The 16007-nt window shown below is 44.0% G+C and overlaps 1 protein-coding gene across 1 annotated transcript in view; it reads right to left on the bottom strand.

Moving 5' to 3' along the window:
• Positions 1–95: 95 nt before the first annotated feature.
• Positions 96–16007, bottom strand: part of zer1 (zyg-11 related, cell cycle regulator) — a 33883-nt gene continuing 17971 nt past the window's right edge. The window contains exons 9-17 of the mRNA XM_084046912.1: positions 14330–14503; positions 11373–11588; positions 10348–10389; positions 9792–9911; positions 8367–8482; positions 6918–7106; positions 3613–3710; positions 2949–3051; positions 96–1868 (exon numbers count right to left, since the gene is read on the bottom strand). Of these exons, the coding sequence (XP_083903038.1) occupies positions 1784–1868; positions 2949–3051; positions 3613–3710; positions 6918–7106; positions 8367–8482; positions 9792–9911; positions 10348–10389; positions 11373–11588; positions 14330–14503 (1143 nt within the window). The 3' untranslated portion in view covers positions 96–1783. The remainder of the gene's footprint in view (positions 1869–2948; positions 3052–3612; positions 3711–6917; positions 7107–8366; positions 8483–9791; positions 9912–10347; positions 10390–11372; positions 11589–14329; positions 14504–16007) is intronic.

Raw genomic sequence — 16007 nt, 5'->3', positions numbered from 1 at the left:
CATTTGGATCTTTGTATTGATTGGCTTCAGAATCTAGACGGGGAAGGACAGTGCAGTGTGTGTGTGTGTGTGTGTGTGTGTGTGTGTGTGTGTGTGTGTGTGTGTGTGTGTGTGTGTGTGTGTGTGTGTGTGTGTGCGTGCGCTTCAGTGTTTATCAGGTGCAGTATTCCAGCTAGTAAAGCAGCGCCACATGAATAAATATGAAAAAAAATGTTTAATGATGTTTCGGGCCTTTTCAAAACAAAACAAAACAACACAATTGCCAAGAACTTCCTGTTGGGCCCGCAGGGTGGTCCGCGGGCCCCCACAGTTTGAAGAACGCTGCTTTTAAAGATTCACACACAAAAAAAAGGAGGTGGCCACAATTAGTTACTAATTTAAATACAAAGAAAATCACCCGAGTTTATAGTTTTCAAAACAAACAAAAAAACTCAAAAAGGACACACGGGACAAAGAATGAGACGAGACATTATGTATTTACATTATGTAACAACAATGTTCATTGAGTCATTCGTTTGCCGCTACGTAGCCGATCTACAAGCTTGCCGATCGGCTACGTGGCGGCAAAGTTCACTGAGTCACGAGATCCGGGAAGACTTCTTTTCGCCGCTGTGAGCGTTACACGCGATGTTTCCGTCGACTGAAAACTCCCATTCGACACGGGCTGCCATTTTGCTTTCCGACCTTTTCAATTTGAAGGACCCCCAGTTTGGGGCTGAGTTATGGGTTACAGTGGTTCTCAACCTTTTTCTGGATCAGGGCCTACTTGTTGTTAGCATGTTAGCATGCTAATTTGAATGATCAATCGATCGATTGTGTTTCCGGCTTGTATCAATGGAACTAACGTGGTACACTTTAAGTTCCTATTCATCGGTTTCACAATGAAAACCCATTTTTCAAAGGGTTCAATAAAAAAATACCATGCATTTTTTTTTTACATTATTTAAATAATAATAATACCATTTGTCAGATTGTGGGCCCAAATCTACACTGTAAAATGTGTTCATTTAAGTTACAGACCCCCAAGGGGCCATTTGGTTTCTAACCATCAAGCATTTTGCTGGGGACCCCCTGGAACCCCCTAAAGAACCCCAGGGGGGTCCCTGGACCCCACGTTGAGAACCACTGCCCTAACCCAAGCTCATCCTCAGAGTATGACGTCAGAGCAAAATGGCTGCCGTGTGAATAAAATGACCAACTGCGGGTGGATGGGGTGTGGGTTGGGGTGGAAGGGTAGCACTTACGACCGTGTGGTTTTGCAAGACAATCACCCATGATGCATTGCACGAACAGCTGCAGTTCAAGGTGGGGGGGGTCGTTTTTAAGCGGTGGCTACCGTTTTAGGCGCAGGGTTCGAAAACCCGAGCGATTTATGAAGTCTTTTAACATGATCTCTCTCTCTGACGCCCGCACGCACGCACACACACACACACACACACACACACACGCACACCCCCCCCCCCACCCCACCCCACCCCAAAAAAAGGAAAGCACACACCTCAGAAAGTGAACACCATGCACCACATACAGTAATTATGTTCTAAAGTGTTTTACGAAGCAATTTTTCTTTTTTTCGTTCCGTCCGAAAAAACAGCCAGCAGCTTTCTGCTCTTTTGCGACACACAGCGCCGCCCGGGTGGAGCGCCCGCCGGGGCTGATGGGAGCAGGAAGCGACTCTTGTTGAGTTGTGTGTGCGTGTGTGTGTGTGTGTGTGTGAGTGTGTGTGTGTGTGTGTGTGCGTGTATGCGCGCGTGTGTGTGTGTGGGGGGGGGGAGTGGGACCGTTAGCCCCGCCCACCGTTCATCTCCTGACCCGGGTTGATCTCCATGGGGTCGTCCTTGAAGTTCTCACACTGCTCCATGACTTTCCTGAGAGGACAAATCCAATGAGACACAAAACATTCATGAGGACCACGACGGAAACAAGCCATTGAGGCGTTTTTGTGTTATCCTTTTAACATTGCTTAAGCGCACCTCTGCCATTTTAGTTGTCTTTGGCTGTTCAAAAATAGCAGATCTACAAGCTCATACCGCGGCACCGAGTGCTGCGCTATGAGCTTGTAGATCTGCTATTTTTGGGTTAATAGTATTCAATCAACCAATCAATACTTGATCATATTGTTGCTGTTGGGCAGAAACCTTGTATCTCCATATTTCAACTTTTAATGGTTCTTTCTTTCTTTCGTAAATTCTCACACAAGTGTCAAACGAAAGTAGCGAAAATAGCCAATCTACAAGCTCACAACTTGATGCATCACGGCACGTTGGGAGCTTGTAGATTGGCTATTTTCCCTAATGTTGAACATGAAAGTGTGTCTGTGGGTTTTATAGATATTGAACCAATGAAAAGTATAAAAATCACACCCTGTGTGAAGGTAGCGGCGCCTTTGAATACATTATGTCATCGATATGTGTTTATAATGTGTTTATAGCCATGTGTCACGTGAAGCTTGACCGATCACTTTGTTGACGGGTCTGACCAATCAGAGCGTCGACGGGTCTGACCAATCAGAGCGTCGACGGGTCTGACCAATCAGAGCGTCGACGGGTCTGACCAATCAGAGCGTCGACGGGTCTGACCAATCAGAGCGTTGGCGGGTCTGACCAATCAGAACGTTGACGGTGAACACGGACAAAGTCAGGTATAGAGCAGGATCCGCTCTATACCTAAAGGTATAGAGCGGCTAGCGCCGCTAAAAAAGAGATTGTGACTAAATAATAACTACATTGGGATCCACAGCTTATTTTCTTATCCCATTTCCTGAAAATTACCTGTTTTGGATATACAAGGTTTCCAGTGACAATATGTAGGAAAGCATGCTTTTGTCAGGGGTTTGTAAAGAGTTTGTAGACACTTTTTAAAGCACAGCTAAACTTTGGCAGAGGTTTCAGTTGTGTAGTTATGCCATGATGATGATGAACAACATAATATATTTTTGGTCCTCATACCTTGCCATGCTCTTGGTCTCCTCCTGTGAGCTATCCAGTTCCAGGGCTTTCTCCAGAAGTACTATACCACCTTCTTTTATCAGCAGAGGACAATACTTGGTCGCTGGACCCCAAAAAGAGAAGACGCAATGAGTTAAATGTCACAGCGATGAAGAGACGTGTGTGTGTGTGTGTGTGTGTGTGTGTGTGTGTGTGTGTGTGTGTGTGTGTGTGCGTGTGCGTGTGCGTGTGCGTGTGCGTGTGCGTGTGCACATACGCGTGCATGTGCGTGTGCGTGCATGTGCATGTGCATACGTGCCCTAACATTAACTATTACTATTAGTATTAATATGCACGGTAAACAGTGACTAGGTTGTGGTAACTCAATACTCAGGGTAAACGGTGACTAGGTTGTGGTAAATGGTGACTAGGGTGTCAATACTCAGGGTAAATGGTGACTAGGTTGTGGTAAATGGTCACTAGGGTGTCAATACTCAGGGTAAATGGTGACTAGGTTGTGGTAAATGGTCACTAGGGTGTTAATACTCAGGGTAAATGGTGACTAGGTTGTGGTAAATGGTCACTAGGGTGTTAATACTCAGGGTAAATGGTGACTAGGTTGTGGTAAATGGTCACTAGGGTGTTAATACTCAGGGTAAATGGTGACTAGGCTGTTCATACTCACGGTATACAGTGACTAGGTTGAACAGCGCCCACGTGGCCCAGTGCTGGCTGACTGGCGCAATGCTCTGTGGTAAGAGCCGTAGGATTGGTTCAAATGACCTGAGGAGAGAGACCGATCATTTACATGCAGTACTTAAAGACCAGCTGAAAACCCTTTTTTTTCTTGCATATCTGTGGTCATAATGGAGAAGCGGTGGTGTAAGTGATATTCTTTTGGTTGAAACAAGTTTTTGTTAAAAGGTTAAAGCTCTACATTGTGATAGTAATCATTGCTATAGCGTGTTTGTTCAGTAACAGGGGTCTCCCTTTCTCTCCAGCGCTCAAACAGACAGACAATACATCAGGAGAGAGTACCCGTGTATCAGCTTAAAATTTATAGTGTTCCAGTTCCAATGCCCGTCTGCTCATTTCTTTGTGTTATCACTTCCAATTTCAGGAGTGTTATCATCACAATATCGATATGAATGTATTTGGTACAAAATCGTGATATTTAGTCCAGATAGCCCAGCCCTAGCTGCCGCAACTGGCTTGTTAGTCAGTAACAGGAATGGAACTCTGGATTATGTTATTAAAAACACACCTGGTGTGACAAGCAGTCACCACATGGTGTCACCCAAATCTTTAGTATGAACACTTCATGCACACAAAATCAATACTGCGGAATAGGCTCTATGCAGAGCCATATTACCACTTCCTTACCAGGTGTTACCAATGATACTAATGAAGGCTCTGTTCCATTTAGTGTAGCACAGTGGTTTCCACGACCCCCATAACTTTGAGAGTGTACAAATGGAACCAAATGGACGCTTACGGGTCCATTTGGTTCCATTTGTACACTCTCAGAGTTACACACCTGTAAGGGGCCATTTGGAAGCCCATGAGGGTCCCTGGACCCCAACTGTAGACCCACTGGTGTAACAGAGTGTTTCCAGTGAGCCAACAGGCACAATATCAGCTCCCTGACTCTGTTTGACCAGAATGGAACAGAGCCTTCATTAGTATCATTGGTAACACCTGTGAATGTCTTCATAATATGGCTGCTGTGAATAGAGCCTATAGATTTTAGTTTTTTTTTCACAGTCTGCACAGCTCTGCTGTATCTTACAGTGTAACCATTAACAACAATGCTTCTTCTTTGGTACCTGCACCAACATATTGCCGTTTGATTGCCGTTTGTGATCCATTTATGATTGTAGCAGTTTAACACTAAATACTAATGGCATCTCTGCATTATTTTAAAGGCATACTATGTATGTGTTTTTTTTTTTACCAAAACAAAGAAAAACACCATGTACAGATGGGGCAGGTAAACGCCGCCCACCACACTACTCCTGTGGCTGATGACTGCTAGCATAGAGGGAAATGTAAAACATGTGCTGTATAATATTGTTTTGTAATGTAAACACAGAGCAAAGTTACATACTATGCCTTTAAGGCTATACAACTCTACTTTGTCTTGTTCCCTGGTAAGTAGGCTAATCAACAGTCCGGTTTATATATATATATATATATATATATATATATATATATATATATATATATATATATATATATATATATATATATATATCATATATATAAAATCTGTTACTTGGCATTAAATGAGATGTTTTCTTAGTTAACTCTTTGCCTGCTACCGACGAGAATGACGAGATTTGTGTTTTTAGTGGTTTTCCACTAGTTGGCGCTGTTCGCTACCCTATGAATGATGCTTTCACTGCCAGGTGACGACAGACCTGGATCTGACGTCTTTTTTTTTTTTTTAAACGTGTTTTTTTTACTTTTACTTCCTGTTTATTTCCTGTGGGAAAATGGCTTTATCTCCGTTCCTGTTGCTTTACGGCAAAAACAAGCCACATTCAACAGGCCACAGCTATGCAACGGATTACTAGCCTGGTAAACCCTCCCTCCGGAAATCTCATTTCCATTTGATTTCAGGAAGGAGTCTGGCATGAACGCCCATTCTGCGATATTGGGGAGTTTCTAGCGAAATCACCAACTAACCGCGCCTATCAGCGTCGTCGCTCATCGTTCTGTGATTGACAGCTTACGTTGGCCAATCAGGTGGCGAGTTCGAGTGAGCCCGAATGAAGCCGAGTGCAGCCTGAGAGCCGCCGACAAAAGACGAACGGCAGCCATTGTTGTTGTCCGAGTGCCGTAACTTCTTAGTTTCATTCTTAAAACGGTCTCAAACTTCTTTTTTGAGGCACGGAATTTACTATTAACATATCGTTTGGATAGAATTTAGTTGTTTAACTTCATATATGTGGTCAATTAATCATGACAGAGCCTATTTAAAAATATAAATTTAGAGAACCGGCAGGGGCGGGGAGTGACACGCATGTATCCCAATAAGGCAACCTATTTTCGGCATGGCCGTCCCAAAAGTCCCGTTGCGTCACATAGTCTGGAGCTCGTCAAAATGAACTGCTGATTGGCTGAAGGGGAAAAACGATCATTGGTTGAAGGGGTTGTCAGTCAACGGTATTACTCCCGCCCAACTCCAGCCCACAGCCAATATTGCAGAATGAGCAATCATGCCAGACTCCTTCCTGAAATCAAATGGAAATGAGATTTCCGGAGGGAGGGTTTACCAGGCTAACGGATTACCACGACCAGAAAATTGTACCACCATTACACTATTACTCTGGCAGTTAAAGAGTTATACAAGCAAGGCAGAATAATGAATAACTAATTCAATCTTATCTTATTAATTACATTACCAAAACAGCTTACGTATGACTTGTTTTAACCCATTAAAACCGGGAAAGAATCTGTGTTATTTTAGATTTTAGCGATGGCTATTCAAAAATAGCAGATTTACAAGCTCGCGAGGTTCTGTCTGCTATTATAACCACATTTTTGGAAAATCTTGAAGAATGTTGAATCATTTTGAATTACGAAAAAGTGTGAGAACAACGGATTTAGAAGGCATTTGTAGAATCCTCAGCCTCGGTCAGGTCTTAAAGGGGAATTTTGGACTAAGGCTTTCTTACCTTTTTCTATGATGTTGTGATGTCTTGGATGGATGAATGGTACAGTAGAAAAACAGCTTAAAACGTGCGTGGATAGGCCTTGCGCTAGATCGCATATTTTAATAGCTTTTTTTTTTTTGTGAGATCATATCATAGTGACTTCATAGTGACAGAACATTGTCAAAAAAAACAAAAAAAAAACATAAGTCGCGAGACTTAAGAAATCCTTTTTTTTTATTGCATAGTGTTCCGTCAAGGCCTATCCGCGCACGTTTTAAGCTGTGGCGGACCCGGGATGGAGCTTGGGGGGGGGGGGGGGGGCGTCAGTCACCTGTAGTTAATGTTGCGTCTAGAGGTGACATCCCAGCTCTGTATGGCCTCCCACATCTTGTCCATGACGGAGTCTCTGGTGGGCTCCTCCATGCTCCACGACTCCTGCCCGTCGAACATGATGTGTGAGAGCACGCCGCACGCGTTGTACGACACCTCGATGCCGTCCGCCTTGCTCTCCAACAGATCACTGCCGGTAACGGAGACACACCACATGAGAAGACTGTGCGGGCCTAGGGCTGGGCCAACGTGCTTATGGAGATGTGCTACTGTCTGCTTGACAAATTCTCATCAAAGATAATGACGATTATTTCTTGTATTTTTTTTAATTCCCGACAGAACAGAGAAGGTGAAGCGAGTGAAGGGATAAATCTGCCGCTGAGAATCAAACCGGGAACGCGCTGCGCTGTGAGCCATCAAAGCCTATGTGGTACGTACCTTAAAAAGGATCCCTGGCTAAATAAGCCAAATATGCCTTAATACATTATAATTGTCCTCTATAACTAAAAATGTAAAATTTACTTTAGGAATAGTCTTTCACTCAATAGGGGCAATGCCCGTCGCAAGTTGATGATGTTATTTGTCCATGTGTTGTCAAATCTGTTTGTTTGTTTGTCTGTCTATCAAATCAATATTTTTGAATATGATTTTTTTTACACATGCATTCCATAAATTCCATAGGGCTAGACCACACATGAACAAATGACATCATCAACTTGCGACAGGCATTGCCCCCATTGAGTGAAAGATGAACCATTTCTAAAATAAATACAATATTTAAGGTGTTTGATTTATTTTATTTTAGTTACAGAGGGTAATTATAATATATTAAGGCATATATTAGCCAGGGTCCTTTTAAACACTTGACAATAGGCTCTATGCACAGCAGCCATATTATCACTTCCTTCACAGGTGTTACCAATGATACTAATGAAGGCTCTGTTCCATTTAGTGTAGCACAGTGGTTTCCCACGACCCCCACCCCTCTGAGAGTGTACAAATGGAACCAAACCATTTGGTTCCATTTGTACACTCTCATAGTTACACACCTGTAAGGGGCCATTTGGAAGCCCATGAGGGTCCCTGGACCCCAACTGTAGACCCACTGGTGTAACAGAGTGTTTCCAGTGAGCCAACATGCACAATATCAGCACCCTGACTCTGTTTGACCAGAATGGAACAGAGCCTTCATTAGTATCATTGGTAACACCTGTGAATATCTTCATAATATGGCTGCTGTGAATAGAGCCTATCGGCGCCCCAACAAAGAGGATTATTGATGATGATTATAAGATTATTATATCACTGTCTCACTTGTATTCAGAAAACGTCCGAAGTTCATAAGCTTCCGTTTGAGCTCAAGATGACCGCTCTATCTTGAAAATGACACTTGCCGTGTCACGGGAAAGTACGGTATGAAGCCTAGATTACAGAATATAACTGCTCTTACCTAAACACAGAAATGAATTGTCGGGTGAGGAGTTGTGGTCTGAGAGCGCGGACCTCTGCTACGTTCCCCAGCAGTCCCAACATGTTACGATGCAGCTCCTGCTTGTCAGGAAACTCCTGAAACCAGAACATGAAGGAAAACACATGAACGAGGTAGGCTGCACACAAGTGGGGGATGTTAGCATGCTAAAAAACAGTAGCCACGGTTTGAAATCTCTTTTGTAGCTTTGCACGGCTCCCCCTCTGAGACAGTCTCTGAGCCAACAAAGAGATGATTTTTGCCCGCGTTTTTTCTGGAGGGTCTAGCATTCTAATAGTGAGCATAAGTGAGAACTAGGGTTGCCATTTACCAACTACCTGCAATTCAAATAAGGGACAGTCGGCCAGGCGTCCCTTATTTCCAAGAAAAATAATGGACGGGTGGATTTTTGGTTCCCAAAAATAACGAACTCCTCCCTTATCAGGTCAATAAGAGACACGTTGGGCGTTCGGGTTGGCGCAGTGGTAAAGTCGCTGCCCGCTGAGGTTGTGGGTTCGAAATCCACCGTGGTGCATCCGGCTTTGTTGTCTGTACGAACACAATAGGCCATTACGGGTCCATTTGGTTCCATTTGTACACTCTCAGAGTTGCACACCCACCATAAGGGGCCATTTGGGAACCGAAAGGGAGTGTTTTTAGTGAGCCAACATGCACGATATCAGCACCCTGACCACAATGGAACAGAGCCTTCATTAGTATCATTGGTAACACCTGTGAAGGAAGTAAGAAGAGGCCCAATTTCTTTCCAATATGGCTGCTGTGCATAGAGCCTATTGGCCCGTGCTGGGGGCGGAGCCTGTCAGCAGGGAGTGTTGGGCGGGAGGAGTAGGACGGAGGCTCTACGCCCTCCCGGTGGGGGCACCTCACTGGTAGGTGAGTCAGTAGGATACGGCAGTGACAACACACTAAATTTGTGTGGGGAGGAATCAATTGGCAAAACAACTAAATTGGGGAGAAAAAGGGATAACAAGCATAAATACATAAAAATTTGTTTCCCAAATAAGGGATAATTCTGTATTTCAAGGGACGGCTGGCAATCCTAAGTGGTTAACCCATTAAGACCAGAGGCCGATTCTACAAAATGTCTTCTAAATCCTAACAGTTTTCTGCAAAATGTTTCTATATCAGTGGTTCTCAAACGTTTTCGTGTCAAGGACCCCCAAAATTATATGTATTTTGTTCCAGGGACCCCCAGAAGCAATAGCAGCAGTAAAAAAAATGCTCGCTTTAAAAAATAGATACTGTATATTCAAAGACTTATATAGACACATATTATCACGATTTTTCAAAAATAGCCAAAGCCATATAAAATAATGGTTAAAGTGGTTCCACAGATGCTTTCCCGGTTTAAATGTGGTCAAACACAAGTGAGCAGACAGCACTAACGTTCAGACACTCCAGGAACAGGTTCATTCCCCGACAGTTGAGGAACATCTGACAGTTGTCTGGCGTCTCATCTGTGATGTTCCACAGAGCGCTCCACGAGAACTCCATCACCTGATCACACTGAAGACATCAACATGCACGCACGCACACACACACACACACACAAACACAGGACGTTACCGACATCCTAAAACAACAAGATTCTACTAGAACGGATACTGTAATGATATAACAAAAAAAGGGGAAACACACTCGTGTTTTGATCAGTATGGTGTCAAATCTTAAGCCCGGCTGAGACCAGATTTTTGGGTTTTTTTTACCCATATAAAAAAGGGCAAAATCTCGAAATCTATTTGATTAAAGCTTCTATTTGAGAACATTTAACTTATGAGCAAACAAATGAAAATAAACACATATAACGTTTTGTAGATTATTATTCATATATGTTTTTTTTAAGCTGGAAGATCGAAAAACTCAAATAATGACCAACATATTGACCAAACTCTATATCGGTCGGGGATCTAGTCAAATCCTAAGTAAGGAGTAAGAGACTCACCATTCCGTCCTGTAGCTTTTTCTGGATCAGATTTAACATCGTCTGAGGAGAGAAAGGAAATGTTTTACGGATCCATTTTTAGGATCGGTTCAACAACATTTCGAACTAGTGTTAATTTTGACAGCAAATTCATAGTCTTTTGAATAAAATTCCATTTAGTTTGAGTCATATTTTAGTCATCTGAAACGTTGTCGTTTTTGTCTAGTTTCGTATTTAGTCGACTAAGATGTATTTTGGTGGGCCTTGATGGCGTCGTAATGGCTCATTTTACACTTGGTTGCATGCTGAAAATAGCCGATCTACAAGCTCACAACGCGTCGCAGCGCGACGCGTTGTGAGCTTGTAGATCTGCTATTTTCGGAGCACAACCCCCGAGCGCAACCAAACTTGCAAACATTGTCTTAGTTCTACTGGATCTCTTCTCCCCTCGACCCTCCCTAACATTTTAGTCTAGTTTTTATTTGTTGACGAAATTGTCAATATATTTCGTTTTAGTCATCGTAGCTTAGTATTCATTCCGTTTCCGTCAGTGAAAAAGGGTAGTCGACGAACATTTTCCGTCATCGTTGTAGTCGACGAAATCAACACTGCTTCGAACCAACAAACCAATAGGCTCTATGCACAGCAGCCATATTATCACTTCCTTCCCAGGTGTTACCAATGATACTAATGAAGGCTCTGTTCCATTTAGTGTAGCACAGTGGTTTCCAAGACCCCCATAACTCTGAGAGTGTACAAATGGAACCAAATGAACCCTTACGGGTCCATTTGGTTCCATTTGTACACTCTCAGAGTTACACACCTGTAAGGGGCCATTTGGAAGCCCATGAGGGTCCCTGGACTCCAACTGTAGACCCACTGGTGTAACAGAGTGTTTCCAGTGAGTCAACATGCACAATATCAGCAACCCTGACTCTGTTTGACCAGAATGGAACAGAGCCTTCATTGGTATCACCTGTGAATGTCTTCATAATATGGCTGCTGCTGTGAATAGAGCCTATCGAACGCTATACACTCTTCCTTACCCTAACGAAGCCCATCTTGCCCACGGCCTCTTTGTGCTGGTTGTCCACCTGGCAGACCAGAGCGTTGCAGAGATGCACGGCGATGCGCTGGATGGACTCGTCCTGCCGGGCGGGCTCCAGGATGTTGAGCAGCAGCTGGTTCACTCTGCTGTACTGGAACTCCAGCTCCTCTGGGATGCTGAAGTTACACAGTGTCAAGCAGCAGTTCCTCTGGACCTGAAGACGAGGCGTTCAACATGCCGTTACTGACTGTACACACCCTCGAGGGTTAGAGCATTCATTGATTCCCAAGCTTTTCCATTTCAAGGACCCCCCCAGTTTGATATCCATTAAACCAGTGGTTATCAAAGTTTTCAGGCCACAACCCCCCAAAATAATCATATTTGAACTTTTTCATATTAACTCTTTGACTGCCAGAGTATTTTCATAAAGTACTCCCCCAGTGCCAGCGATTTTCGTGTTTCAACCGGTCACAGAATTGTTATTTACATTCAAATCGTTTGTCTGGCTGCGTTTTTAAACACACACGACAGATCGACCAGCAGAGAGCAGCAGATCGACCTCTCGATCGATCACTCACTCGACCCCCCCCCCCCCCCCCCCCAAACAGGCTCCAACAGTCCAAACGTCATATCCGGATATGACGTTTTCGCCGCTCGCCGATCGGGTTTCAGATCGTTGGTATACACGACGATCGTCATCCAGACCAAAGAAAATAGAACTGGAGCTCTCCGTTAGGTTTTTATACCGTGTGAAAAAATGTGTTTTTCCCTATTCTGGCCCAAAATTACACTTTTCAAGCTTCCGAGAACCGGAAACGGATTCTGTGTCATGAATCTGGATCCGGGGGAGTGTGAAGTAAACAAAAAAATAAACTGATGGTGGAAAATACACAGAACAGCGTGATCACAGATTAAACAATGAAAAAGCTACTGTATCAGCGTGTCTAACGCGTCGATGGCGTGGGTGGGTTAAGTAGCATTTGACTCGAAAACGCGTCGATGGCGTTAAAAGAGTTAAAAGGTCTCAAAAGTCATTAAATTGTAACTTTAGAAATGTGAAGATACCCTGTATAGGCCTACACTTATACTGTGCTAGTTTGTTTACTGTTGTTGAGTGAGGAAACAATGTTGCACATTAACTCTTTAACTGCCAGAGTATATACATTCATAAACTCACCCACTGCCAGCGTTTTCGTGTTATTTAACCTTTTCAACTGGTCACAGAAAACGTAGATCTAATAATCTATCGTCAGACTGTGTGTACACACAAACAGGATCTGTAGCCGTCGCTCAGAGGAAGAAAGAAAAACACCCGCGAGGTAACTCTCCATGTCGAAGGCACGCTGAGAACAGCATATACCGTCAAAAATGCACGTCTTTCCCACCTCCCCAACTGGCCACAGAACATATATATTATGATCGCTTGTCAGACTGTTGGTCAACACAAAGGGGAACACTGGTCGTCGTCCAGAGAAATAAACATGTAACTGGAGCTGTCCCTTCATTTGTTTACACCAGGGGTCTTCAACAGGGGGTCCGGGACCCCTAGGGGGTCCTCAGGGTTACTACAGGGGGTCCGCCAAATCTTTGTGTGATATGATTTTTTCTTTTACCTTAACCACTTGAACCCTAGCATCCCTTTTCTGAGGAGAACTGCCAAAAATAGCAGATCTACAAGCTCACAACGCCTCGTGAGCTTGTAGATCTGCTATTTTTGGCAAAGAGGTATAGGTGTAGCGGGAAAAAAGAGCAGACCAAAAAGGAGAAACACACTTTTATACAATATAGAGGGGGTCCCTGCTTCATCTCTCTCTCTCAAAGAGAACAGCGCAATCTTTTATAAGACAATTAAAAAACTAAATCTCGTCTTTCTTGTCGACAGCAGGCGAGCAGAATCCGATGGGAAATCTCGTCGGTGGCAGGCAAAGAGTTAAGCTAATCATCTGGGGACCCTCCCAAAATAATGTGGGGACCCCCATTGGGTCCGGTTGGGACCGCACACCGGTTACACCGGACACCGCGGCAAGCTTAGTATCAGGTAAATCTTGCAAATGGCTGTGTGATCAGCCTGATCGCCAGAGAATTAGTATACATTGCACGGATTTGTGCACGTCATTCCGTGCATAGTCGCCTAGAAACCCCCAAATTCCGTGCATATGTACGGGGAGTCCCACGGTGGGCGTAACCAGTCGCAACCTGGAAAAACCAGGAAGTAGAGCAGTCCCCACAACAAAATTTACGATTCTGTGCCTATCGGTACGTAACTCAAACGCCGCTGAGTAGGCTCAAGGGAATGTCGCTATGTTCAGGACGGCAACTCGCGCGCTTTAGCGCGCTCGGTGGTCCTTCACAAAGCGACAATTCCCTTGAGACTGCGCGGCTCCGAAATGGTTTAGTCACAATGGGGGAGATGCGAGGCGGCTATGCACGGAATTTGTGGTTTTCCAGTAGTCTATGCACGGATTTTGAGAAACGCTGAAAAACGTTCAATGAGAACGTTTCCTCTGGCGATCGGGTTGGTGTGATAGAATAGGCTCTATGCACAGCAGCCATATTATCACTTCCTTCCCAGGTGTTACCAATGATACTAATGAAGGCTCTGTTCCATTTAGTGTAGCACAGTGGTTTTCACGACCCCATAACTTTGAGAGTGTACAAATGGAACCAAATGGACCCTTACGGGTCCATTTGGTTCCATTTGTACACTCTCAGAGTTACACACCTGTAAGGGGCCATTTGGAAGCCCATGAGGGTCCCTGGACCCCAACTGTAGACCCACTGGTGTAACAGAGTGTTTACAGTGAGCCAACATGCACAATATCAGCAACCCTGACTCTGGTTGACCAGAATGGAACAGAGCCTTCATTGGTAACACCTGTGAATGTCTTCATAATATGGCTGCTGTGAATAGAGCCTATCAGGATGTGGGGGTGCTGGTGGGTGTGTCAGACTCACGGTGACTTCCTGGTAGTGTTCCATTCCGTTCAGTACCACCTCGATGACTTCGCGGCGGAGCCGGACGCTCTGGTCGCCTCGGTACTCTGTGTTGGTCAGGTAGAAGAGCGCCGCGCTGCCCGTCACCTGAATGGTCTTATCGTACTTGTGGCATTTTAGCGCCGCGATCACCAACTGTAAGGAAGGGAGAGAGAAGTGTTAGATTTTTACAAAGTCCAATTGACGCATTTAAACCCTATATATACTTCCGTTGACCCGAGTCCTCCAGTGGTCTATACTAGGCCCCATCCTTGTTTCCCTCTACACCAAATCTCTTTAGGCGATCTATAAGCTCACTACGTGCCGCGTTGCAACGTGGTGTGAGCTTGTCGATCGGCTATTTTCAGTGACTGTTCAGCAATAACTATAACAGAATATACATTTTCAGATGGGTTACAAATTTCACCCACTACGGATATCGGATGAAATTTATCAGCTTCCGGTTACAATTTTATACAGTTTTATGTCATCCCTTCCACTTGTTTATCCTGTATCCTTGTATGAGTTCTCTCTCCTGATTGGATAAAATTGGTATCCTGACCTGACAGTGTATTTTCTGTTTACTAAAGAGCTGGAAATACAGGAAGACCTCTGTTACTGAACACACACTATGGAAGACATAATAGACATGCTTACTATAAGAATACATATTATTATTAAAACAAATTAAACTTAATTTGTATTAGAATACATATTATTTTAACAAAACAAATATTCACTTACACCACCTTTAATAACAACATTAAACTAGAAAAAGTGCTCCTCGGAGCACAACTCTCCGCTGTTGGGAATGTTGGGAATGTTCTATCTGTATAAGTGTCCTATCCGTCCTGTCTGTATAAGTGTCCTATCCCTCCTGTCTGTATAAGTGTCCTATCCGTCCTGTCTATGTAAGTGTCCTATCCGTCCTGTCTGTGTAAGTGTCCTATCCGTCCTGTCTGTGTAAGTGTCCTATCCAATTGTTACAGTATCCGCCATTTCTCAACCATTTCGTGATTGTTCCTGTCTTACCTCACTCTTACCAGACTTGTGTTGAGAATGTTGGGAATGTTCTAATTCTTATGTTCTAACTGTCCTATCCATCCTGTCTGTATAAGTGTCCGATCCGTCCTGTCTGTATAAGTGTCCTATCCGTCTGTATAAGTGTCCTATCCGTCTTGTCTGTATAAGTGTCCTATCCGTCCTGTCTATGTAAGTGTCCTATCCCTCCTGTCTGTGTAAGTGTCCTATCCCTCCTGTCTGTATAAGTGTCCTATCCGTCCTGTCTGTATAATGTAAGTGTCCTATCCGTCCTGTCTGTATACTGTAAGTGTCCTATCCGTCCTGTCTGTGTAAGTGTCATACCCCTCCTGTCTATGTAAGTGTCCTATCCGTCCTGTCTGTGTAAGTGTTCTATCCGTCCTGCCTGTATAAGTGTCCTATCCGTCCTGTCTGTATAAGTGTCCTATCCGTCCTGTCTGTATAAGTGTCCTATCCGTCCTGTCTGTATAAGTGTCCTATCCGTCCTGTCTGTGTAAGTGTCCTATCCTGTCTGTGTACTGTAAGTGTCCTATCCGTCTGTGTAAGTGTCATATCCCTCCTGTCTATATAAGTGTCCTATCTGTCCTATCTGCCAATTATGTATCAGCCATGCAGCCAT

The sequence above is a fragment of the Gymnoscopelus microlampas genome (genome assembly GCF_963454915.1).
Source record: "Gymnoscopelus microlampas genome assembly, chromosome: 21".
In the NCBI taxonomy this organism is placed as follows: domain Eukaryota; kingdom Metazoa; phylum Chordata; class Actinopteri; order Myctophiformes; family Myctophidae; genus Gymnoscopelus; species Gymnoscopelus microlampas.
Note: the sequence above shows the minus strand (reverse complement) of the source record. Positions and strands in the feature narration are given on the sequence as shown.